Here is an 11685-nt window from a genome sequence, read left to right as displayed (position 1 = left end):
TTAGAATGCAAATATGGGGTTCAACACTTCATTTTTCCATTTAAAGTTTAAGGTTGTGTTTACAAGATCCTTTTCTTTGGTATCTATTTTTTTTGTAACTTTTTGATAGAATATAATATAATGTTTATACAATCAACATTTTAGGTGAAAGCTTATGACTTAGTTAACTAGTAGCTTATTACTTAGTTAACTAGTGAAGACACCACCATGTCTCCATCACACACAACAAGCAACAAAGAATACACTACAACATCAGCTAAAGCAGCTGGATGGAGTCAAAGGAAGGCGGGAAAGGGGCATGACCGGACCCAAAAGCACGAATGTGATCCTTAAGCGACCTCTTGTGCTTAAAATCGGAACCACAAAGGCAAAGCCAACGCTTGCCGCAGTTTTTCTCGTGTGTTCGCCAGTCGCCTTTGACGGCCAACGACTTGCCGCACTTGCGGCAACTAAAGGGCTTGTGACCGTGCTTTCGCTTGTAATGAGTTTGGAGAGTGCGGAAATCCTTCAATGGTTTAGCCTTAGGGTGGTTGATGTTGTTCTTACACCCTTCCTCGCAGCAATAGCATGGAACACTTAGTATGGCCCGTGGCTGTGCTCCTTTTAAAGAGTCCGGACCTTTTCGGTATTGTGAGCCGTGGCCCCACATGTGCATCTAAGGCCCATAAAATGAAACATTAGTTAATCAGTTTGAAAATTGAAGATACCTAATGAACTGTGCTCATGAGATTAAATCCAATATGATAAAAGACCTTCTTGCACTATAATTAATGGGTTTTGGCTTTATTTTGTAGATCATATACGTTTTTTTCCCGTTGATGAAAGGGCTTCCAAGTAGTCCATAGATACAAATACACAATTAAACAAATAACTAACCTCATTTGATCCAAAATCAAAGGAAGCATCAGAAGATTTCCCACCACAACATGAGTTAAGCCACCAAGAATTACAATCCTCTCAAAACCCCGAAAAAAGGAGTTTAGGAATTTATGAAAAACTAACAAGTTTTGTTTTAAATTTGAATAATTGAGAATAATTTTGTTATGTTACGTAGGATTCATATTGATATTTGGTTGTAGGGGATATCTCTGTTCAAATACATATCATATAATGTTAATGTAAAAAATTATGTCATGCGTGATAACAATACAACATTATACATCAATTAATAGAAATATTCACTCACATAAATCCAATGTCAATATACAATATCAGTCTTCTTTTAAGTAGATTTAGGTAATGCTTACGATGTGTTTATTAATGCTTAACAACGTATGTTTGTAATCTAAGGAAGTATTAACCTCAAACAAAACGTAAGAAAAGCAAGTCAGATGGGACTAGTTGATACAATGAACACTCAACAACTGATGAGAACTACTAGTGTTTGATCTTGCGCAATGAACGTGAGTTTATTTTCAGTTTCATATGGTAAGCATTGTGATAATATTCAACAAGAGCATGATCATAGACTAATGAGGGGCAGATAGTATGATGATGGAGGTGGCGACTACGAAATGTGGGTGATGTAAGATATAGGTTGTGGCATAAAATTGGGTTTTGAGAATAACAATGTCATTACCTTACTCATTTTTCTTCTTTCATGTTAGTAAATGGCAGCTTTAAATATGAATATCTTAAATAAATAAAAAATGCTTAGATTGTCTTGTAGGGCCGTATCATAACATTAGGGCAATCAATTTTTTTGGTGAATAGAATAAATGGAAGAGTTATGAATGGGGCTTTGTTGGAGAATAGGAGAAGAAGAAGAAGAAAAACACCAAATAGAAAGTAATCTCCTTAAATTTGTAATTAGATTGAGGTTTTCTTTTCTTTTTTTAGGTGGACAACTAATAGAATTATGCCCTTATATTTCGGGAGCCCTGCCCCATTACTCACCCTGCATATGGCCTTAGCCGCCTCTGTTGTCTTGATAGTTGAAGTACAATATGATAAGAAGCACAGAGTCATGGATCTGAAAATTATTGTTGGTTCGTCTTTCACTTTATATTTTTATCAAGTCTTTAAAATTAGAAATACACTTCAAACTCATGTAAGGCATAATGCCATATCATTTTAAATGGATGTTACACATGAAGAAATTTTGTGAACTATTACGCCTTGTAAATATAGTTATAGATTTTAAAAACTATTTAGTGAGTATACTTTTAAATTTTGATTTTCATTCCATTCCTATATTTTGAAGTATTTCTCACAACACTAGAAAGATAAGAAGGAAAGTAAATAGACTTACTAATGCAAGTCCTCTGCCCCCAGATGATGAATTTGTTATGGAGAAGTTTTGAAAATACTTATATATATGTGTACCAAATTTGAATGAAGTTCCCTAATAGTTCTCAAGTTTGAAGCCACAATCTCCAAGCAAATAACAAAATAATATAGTAGATGATGAGTAATCATTATCATACCAGTGAAGATATCCAATGTAGTAGAGAATCATGCAAGCTAATATGCACAAAAAATGCACCAAGAATCAAGGGAACATAGAATATTACCTGTAGGTTATTGTAACGATTGAAAGTTTTATTGCAAAGATGGCAAGAAAAATGAGTGAAGCCAACAAGAATTTGAACAGCACTTGGTATCCAATAATTGTTAGGCCTTTGAAGACGATGATCACCAACATTTTCATTTTCATTTTCATTTCCTTTCGTAACCATATTATTCTGATCAGGTAAACCAATGTGCAAGGTAAATGTAACGCCGCCATTATTATCTTCTTCTTCATTGTTGTCAAGCTTCTTTGCAGCCTTTAAATCTTTGGTAGTAAAAAAATTCTCGGCTTTGTTAGGGAAAAGATTGAGGGGCTCAATACTTCTATTATCATCGTCGTTACTAAAACTACCTAATGAAGTGCATGAGGATGCGGTAACTGCTTTCATGGTACGTACTATTTAGGAGTATGCTATAAGTCTATAGCATGAAGACTTTGATAGCTTGATAGACCCCCTACATACGTCCTTAATTTATATAATCCCTCTGTTAGTAGTTACTTATCACAATTCACAATATGGAGTTTGTCAAAACTAATATATCACTTTAGAAAAAGAGATTATGTCCCTGCTGTATACCATATATATTCATGTAGGGCCTGTTCTCTTCGGCAAAAAACAGCTGAACTGAACTGAACTGAACTGAATTGAACTGAACTGATCTGAATTGAACTGAACTGAATTGAACTGAACTGAACTGATCTGAACTGAACTGATCTGAACTGAACTGAACTGAATTGAACTGAACTGAACTGAAATGAATAGTGATATGTGAGAGTAAAAGTATTGTCAAGAGCTGAACTGAACTGAACTGAACTGAACTGGTCTGAACTGAACTGAACTGATCTGAACTGAACTGAATTGAACTGAACTGAACTGAATTGAACTGAACTGAACTGAATTGAACTGAACTGAACTGAACTGAACTGAAAATAAGCTGGGGAGAACAGGCCCGTAGTGTGAATTATCTAATCACACTAATTTTAAAAATAATCATCAATTTTTCACAATTTCAATTATGGTCAAAAGCCGCAAAGGTGTAGCACAGAGGCTGTATCAAAATCAAACTATGTAACTCATCCTAGATTAAGAAATACTCCTGTATTTTTTTATCTTTCCTATTTTGACTTTACACATTTGTCAATGGACTTATTCTACATTAAGTATCTTTCATTACATATTAGTAAAAATCATAATAATTGGATATTAATAAAATATTTATTGAGACGAATCAAACAAGATCACACATGATTATATTTTTTTTCTTATATATTGAGAAAAAACTAAAAGATTCTATTTAATTGTGAATAGTGTCAAGATTCTAAGTGAGAAAGATTTAAAAAAAACAGAGGGAGTATCTTGTAACAAAATTTTCCAAAAAAAAAAAGAAACACTACCTCTAAATTGAATATGAATACGGTACTAATAACCTTAAATGATCGTTAATCTCATTCATTACATAATACTAAAATCATGAAGATTCCTTTAAAAAAATCATAAAAATTGGTGTTTATTAATATGAATATAACAAGATTTTAGGAGACGATGTTTTTTCTAATACTTAATTATCAAATATTCAATATAAATATATATATATATATATATATATATATATATATATATATATATATATATATATATATATATATATACATATGTATACATACATACATACATACATACATACATACATACATACATACATACATACATACATACATACATACATACATACATACATACATACATACATACATACATACATACATACATACATACATACATACATACATACATACATACATACATACATACATACATACATACATACATACATATATATATATATATATATATATATATATATATATATATATATATATATATATATATATATATATATATATATATATATATATATATATATATATATAAAGTTGTTTAACTTCAATTCGCAACAAATAATAAATCTAACTTAAGAAAATGGAAGGAGTGTATATATGACTTTAAAATGTCCGCCATAATAATCATCATTCATCACCATCCTTAGCTATATGAAATAATAATGAGAAAACCAGCAGGATTAAATTTAATTAACTTTTTTTAGCTTAAACGTATCTTTACTTGAGTTTAGTCTACAACAAAAATGTCTTATAAGACGATTTTAATTTTTATTGGGAGTTGAATAGGTTTGAACTCATGACCTTATGATGAAAGAAGAGGTCTAAGTCAATTGTTTTTAAAAATTATTCTCACAGAAATGTTGTTTGCAAACAAAAAAAAAATATTATTAGGTAGTGACCTTGAAAAACTTTGGTGGACATATTTTCTGGTACGGTATGATGTTACATACATAAAGGATACCTTAATTTTTTTCTCGGTATCACCAAACTTTGGTAAAGATATTTTATCATTACTTTCCTAATGTTCTAATATAGTACAAAACGATAAATACAATACAAAGAGAGCGTAAAACTTTTGAGTTTGGGAATGAATTTTGTTATTTAATCATGTGTAACGGTAAAGTTACATTATTAGAAGACATTAAAGTATTAGGTAGGCAGCTGGAGTATGTATCTTGCTGAAGAAAACAACCTTTGGGAATTTTTATCTTTTATATCTTAATGTAGGATGGTACTTTTAATCTCTTCTGTGTGTTCTCATTTCCTGGTATTGGATTCGAAAACGAAGTGAAATAACTTTTGTGGCCCAGCGTTGCATAGTTATAGCAAATTTCCATAGCAGAAAGCTTGATTATGTGCAGCAATATAAAGGGATTTAGTGCACCATACCAAGTAAAAGTTGGTGAGAGAAAAGGAGAGCAGTCTAAATGTAAAAGAAGAAGAAGAAAGATTGCTGTTTTTTCATTTCCGACTTTAATATGTCTAATTTGACCTCTTGTTGGAGCTACCTTATTCATGTCTATCATAGAGTACTGAATTCAATTAGATGCATGAAGTAAATTCATTCCTTGATGAATCCACAAGCAACTGCAGCATATCATAACACACGCAAATGCAAATTAAAGTCCTATATGTTTTGGGTCACTGCAATGGTCCTGCAGCATTGTGGCCGACATATATTTTTCTGAAAACTGGAATTTGACTAAATGTTCAGTGCCGAAAATTTATGTATGCAGTCTAAATTATCCTTTGACTTATCATATGTTTGACTTTTTCATTGCATCATCTCGAAGTACAAAAAAGAAATTTTAGGAGTACATAATGTCTCTGCTAATAAAAATATAATGTGATTGGAATTAGCAAGTAGGTTTTTGCTAAATGGATGTGAGTATGATGAATACTAGGTTGAATCTCCAAATGGATCGTTAGCTACGAAAAAAAAACCCTAACTCAGGGTTTTAGGGTGAACCTTATCCGATACTTCACTTAGATAGTTGAGTAATAGAAAGCAAGAGAGTGGAGAGAATTGTCAAATATATGTGTTTATTAAGTCAGATGAAGTTATTTTTACTTTAGTGTCAAATGGAGTATATATAGTGTGAAGTAGGTAGGGGAGGGCTTGGGTCATCCCTAAGAGGCCTTTACCTCAACTTTCCTCCTCTTGGACGCAATGGTCATGAAGTTAAGTCACAATAGTCTGACCCTATGTTTGGACTCCAACAATTTACCCCTCCACTCATTATCCTATTTTTAGGGTAATGGGTTTTGATCTAGTTTTGGAATATATTGAAGTTGACCTTGGCTGACGGTTTTGTAGATGAACCACGACCAGCTCCGGATTGCTTGGTGTGAAATGATTCACGACCGCTTTTCTTCGGGTAGTAGTTATTGTTGTGATTGCATCCTAACGGTAATAATCGATGTTTTTGGGGAAGTGGAGCAGTTTCTCGATCGTGGCCCTCGACTCTCCTATCACGCACCACGAAAACCAGTTGTACTGAAAGCTATTGCTTTTGAATTTAAACATCAAAAGCTATTGCTTTTGAATTTCAACTTCAAAAGCTATTGCTTTTGAATTTCAACTTCAATTCGCTAGACGGATTATGTCACCACCTCCTTTGCCTATAAATAGGTCAGTCAACATTTTCAAGAAATATTACACCTATTTCCTTCTTTCTTCTCTTTTCTCGAATTCTCGAATTCTTCTGCCACTCATTTGTGAGCCCTAATTGTCGATTCTCTTTTCACATTAGCGGATCTACACAACTCTCTTCTTTAAGAATCTAGGTTGTTCGTCGACTCCATGTTTGGTGAAGAGTTGTGTAGACTGACTGGGATCCCAACCTAGATCTACTTAAAATACCGTGTAAAGTAGATCACAAGGGTCACTTGATCAACAACAACATCCATTTGCAGCTCGAGGATTTGTACGAGATTTCGTCGGAGAGGGGGTATTGTAGAGGTGATCATTTCGGCCAGGCCCGTTTTTGGGCCGGATTTTGGGCAGAATTTTTCGGGCCGCCCCGCTCGTATTTTTTTGGCTTTGGGCAAGCCAAAAACGACTTTTTAATCTATTTTTTGGCCCGACCCTTTTTAGCCCGCAAAAGCCCGCTAATTTAGGCCCGAAATAGCGGGATTTGGACACAAAAATTCGGCCCGATTTTAGGCCCGTCCCGACCAATGGGCAAAAATTTTTGGCCGCGAGACCCAGCCCATGATCACCTCTAGGGTATTGGTGTGACATGCCTACCTCGACATACTCACCTCCCTTTTCCCTCCAGGTTAGATAGCCGTCTTTTTTGTTCACTTCCAATATCGTCTGCATTTCCCTCTTCATGTTTTTCTCCAGCAGGTCCTTATGCACTATGGTGCAAGCTTGGCCCTGATCTAGAGTACTTGCACAAGTGTCCATAAGATTATGGGTTTCATATGGGTCTGCGAATTTCTAGGGTATCCCTTGTCTTTTCGTTCATTCAAATCATACTCCAAATTCAAACCCACCGGGTCCACCGACTGAAAAGGGTGGAATACCTTTGAGAATGGGACCGATCCTACCACTTCTTTTCCCTCGATTCCCTTTAAGAAGACCTGGAGAGAAAGATTTGTGTGGGTGAGGGTGCCCAACCATCGTTGTGGGTCATCCTTATCGATTTCAAGCTTTGTTGACTCTTCATCAACCCACTCCACTTGCTTACAAGACTGGGGATCTAACTTCCCATGAAGCTCTAACGTGGGAGCATTTCAATATAGACAAGTCGTCTAACCCCCAAGAAGAGTCCCACTCAAAAGGTGTAAAATCTCATTTTGACTACATGGTCTAAGAGAAAGTTTTGCCTGATTTCGGGATGAGCCATGTTTACTCAAAAGGTATATCGCTATCCTTCTTTTCCATTTTAAACTCTCGCTTCTCTTTGTATCTTGTTCTTTTCGAACAAACAAATTACTTGATATTTGAATAATTCGTCTGTAATTGAGGGTTTGGAACACATCTCTCGCCAACTGGTGCTGTTAGAGTTAGGGATATCTCCTAACAGACTCTTTGCGCGTTCCGTTCATATACAGATTATTCCCTTATAAAGATGGATTATCCAAAATAATTCATCATTCCTCATAATCTGGCAAGCAGACTCGTTGATTTTGGTCATCTCCCCGCTACCTTTGATGTTGAGGCGGCGGGATTTCCTCTCCTTGGGCAGATGTTATAGACTGGGTCCTCTCTCACTGCACAACTACTTTAAGAGGGAGGAGCTTGAGTAGACATCAACAACATCTTGTTGACCAAAGGAGGGCATCAGTGAAAAACGTATAAACGGTTGAGGCTGCACTGGAGAAAACCTTGGCCAACAAACCGTAGGTACAAACCAAGTTGTTGGAGCTCGAGAGACTCGCTAGGTTTCCCACCCCTACCGAGAACAAAAATATAGGGGAAATAGTGGACCCTTTAAATGAGGAAGTTTCTCCAAAGAGTTTTCCCAAGAGATCAAACATTGATTTCTCTGAAGCCAATGCCAAAGCCATGAGTTCAATGCTAGAGTGTACTTGGTAGGCTAAGGATCATCCCACTAGGAAAAAAGAGGCTCCACTTCACAATCCCACCAAATACAAAAAGATCAAACGCAACAATTAGAATCAACAACCACTAGTGGAAAAAAACGTTATATGTCACAACTTTACTGTTGCGGTCCTTAAGAGAACCGAATTAGTACATAGCCGAAATTTTGGGTGGGAAATCTAGGACACTAACTACTCCGGTCCTTAAGAGAATCGAATCATTTAATAAATAACTAATCCAATTTTCTATTAACTGCTCCGGTTCTCATAACCAGAGCTAGCGGTTAATGTTGCCTAATTTCATTTTGTCAAACCCGTGTTTTCCCTGTCGCACCAATTCTCATTTTTCCCTCTGATTCCTTAGTTCGAATTCCCTCTAGGGCGAATTGGGTTCAACCACCACCGCACCTACCGCCCACCTCCTTCCACCGCCAACCACCCATTCCACGCTGCTATTGTTCCTCCGAATTTTCTCCACCCCAGCGTCAAAGGAGAGCACCACCACCACTTCTCAATCACCACCTTTCCTTCTCCACCGTCGCACCTCCACCCTCCCTAAACACCTACATTCCTCCTCCAAAAACCCACCGCCACTGCTTGCTCTCCATAGCTCAACCAAAGGCTACGTTGGTGCTACCTTTCCATATCTCCATCATGACTCCATTCACTACCACTTTAGCACCACCTCTTCAACCCCATTTGCGTCGATCCTCATTCCCCTACACCACCACATTCCTTCTCCACCTCCTCCTAGGTTATCTAATTAAATTAAAGCTCGTAACTTTTATTGAATCTCATATTTGAAGCTTCAAGTTTATAATTAATTGTAGTTTTAAGAATAATAATTGTTAGCGAAATTAGGTTGTATAATAGTTAAAAGATTTAAAGTTGAATGATTTGACTTACTTTGATTTTAGTTTAAGTAGTTAGTTTGATTATTAAGTTAAAAAAAACTAGGGCTTTGTTGTGGTTGTTATTTTCGTTTTTGTTTTTTTAGGTGGTGGTGGTTGTTGTTGTTGATCAATTAGTTAGGCTTGAAATTTAAACTTTGTTTTGATTATTGGTTTACCTATTTAGTTTAGTTTACCTTATTTTAGTTTTGTTTGATTTACTAATTTATACTAATGTTAACTTTAAACTTTGTTGTTGATTATTGAAGCTAGTGACAGAGTATTGAGCTCAATGTTCCTATTTACAACCTTGATATTGGTATGTTATCACTCAGATTTAAAATTATTTCATAGTAAATTGTTTTATATGTACAAGTATGTATATATTTATGATAGAATTAAGATTATATGTAAAAATAATTTGTTGTGTAAAAACCTATGTACGCATCATAATATCATATGCCTAGACAGTACACCCATTCGAGGCTTACTCATTGGGGAAAAGTCTTGAATAGTCTCCGGTTTGGGACTGTTCTTAGATGTTTAATCTCACTTAGGTGGTGAATGTATGTCTTTATTTCAATTACTCTAGAGGAAAATCTTGGCTCGTCGTTTCCCTACTGTTGTTCTTTGGGTACATATGTAGATATAAGTAACTATATATCTACATCATGTACTTGGAGAATTATAGGGACATGTTGCCGGAGTTTTCGTAGAATCGGAAAGAAGGCATGTATTCACTAGTGAGATTAGACATCTAAGAATGGGTTAGTTTGAGTGATAATGACCCTTGGAAAGCATACCTAAGTTCATTCAATATCGTGTACAAACTCTAATGATCATGTAATGATGTTCGTCATTGACATGGGGTACTTGTTGCTTGTGTTTAATTAGAGGTTTGGTTGAAATGAATAGTGCATGGATGTATGGTAGTCCTAACACGTGTGAATTCGTGGATGGGGTCTTTGAATTTTGTAATGCTGCATTAATATCAGACTGCAACGGGAATTACGGGTTTTTATTATCCTTTTGTTGATTGTGGTAATAATGTGAGCATAGTTAGTAGCATTGGGTCGCTTAGAGAGCATGTCTTTCGTCACAGGTTTAGGCAAGGCTACCATGTATGGATTTCGCACTGTGGGGAGGGTATATATGATGGTAGGAATGCCATTTTTAACAATGTGCATGAAGGAGGTGAGTTTGATGTCATTGAAAATGATAGGAAAATCGAGGATGAATACAAGGATATTGAAGTAGAGGATGATGATGATGAAGTAGATCATATCGAGGAGATGATTGAGGGGGTGGATGATCAGTATGGCACATAGCCTCGTATTTTTTAGTGCATGGCTGAGGCATCTCGAAAAATGTTGTATCCCGGTTGTACAAGCTAGGTACACCAAGATGACAATCGTGATAACACTATTTAATATCAAGACGAAAGCCGGTATAAGTGACTCTAGTTTCACTTTCTTGTTCCAATAAGCATTTGGTGATATGTTGTCGGACGACCATGAACTACCCAAGTCGAACTACTATGCCAAGGAACTGATGTGTCCCTTCGGTTTGGAGTACAAGAGGATACATGCTTGTCCAAATGATTGTGTAACATATTAAAATGTATAAAAATATGAATGAGTGTCCTCGATGTGGGAAGTCGCATTACAGCCGTGCAAGGGTTAGTGATAAGAAAGGGCCTCTGGCAAAAGTGATGTGGTGTCTATTGATTATACCACGATTTAAGCGCATGTTTTCAATTAAAAAAGATTCTAAGAACTTTATGTGGCATGCGAATGAAGGAAAAAGGACGATTTTCTCAGACATCCAGCTAATTCTCCTGAGTTGAAAGGTATCAATCAGCTCCATAAGAGCTTTGGTGTCGAGTACAAAAATTTTAGGCTTGGCCTATGCACGAATGGGATGATCCCATTTGGCACTCTTAGTTCTTAACATAGTACGTGGCAGGTTCTTCTAATTATATACAACTTGCTTTCTTGGTTGTGCATGAAACGCAAGTTTATCATGTTGATTCTTATTCCAGGGCCGAAACAGCCTGAAAACGACATAGATGTTTACCTCCAATCACTTGTTGATGATTTGAGAAAAATGTGGGATGAAGGAGCATTTGTGCATGACGCTCATGCTGATGAGGTATTCACATTGCGTGACATGCTTTTATGCACTCTTAATGACTATCCTGCTTATGGAAAATTATCCGGGTACAAGAACAAAGGGAAGAAAGCATGCCTGATTTGCATCGACGACACGAAATATAAATATCTTTCTACTTATAACAAATATGTTTATATGCGGACTCGAAGGTTCCTTCGA

The 11685-nt window shown here is 35.9% G+C and overlaps 1 protein-coding gene across 1 annotated transcript; it reads right to left on the bottom strand.

Annotated features, from left to right (window-relative positions):
- Positions 1-256: 256 nt before the first annotated feature.
- LOC104892123 (protein TRANSPARENT TESTA 1) lies at positions 257-2900 on the bottom strand. Its single transcript, XM_010677957.3, has 2 exons — positions 2514-2900; positions 257-655 (listed from the first exon to the last, which is right to left on the bottom strand). Exons 1-2 carry the CDS (start codon positions 2898-2900, stop codon positions 257-259), a joined length of 786 nt encoding a protein of 261 aa, XP_010676259.2.
- Positions 2901-11685: the final 8785 nt, after the last annotated feature.

The sequence above is a fragment of the Beta vulgaris genome, chromosome 1, assembly GCF_026745355.1.
Source record: "Beta vulgaris subsp. vulgaris cultivar EL10 chromosome 1, EL10.2, whole genome shotgun sequence".
Taxonomy (NCBI): Eukaryota; Viridiplantae; Streptophyta; class Magnoliopsida; order Caryophyllales; family Amaranthaceae; genus Beta; species Beta vulgaris.
The sequence above is the reverse complement of the archived record's forward strand: the minus strand, read 5'-3'. Positions and strand labels throughout refer to the sequence as shown.

What these genes read in the sequence shown, in the direction of transcription:
- LOC104892123 (XM_010677957.3), bottom strand. Translation starts at nt 2,900, where the DNA reads ATGAAAGCAGTTACCGCATCCTCATGCACTTCATTAGGTAGTTTTAGT. An exon ending in ATCGTTACAATAACCTACAG is followed by an intron (nt 656 to 2,513) that starts GTAATATTCTAT and finishes TATGGGCCTTAG; the next exon opens with ATGCACATGTGGGGCCACGG.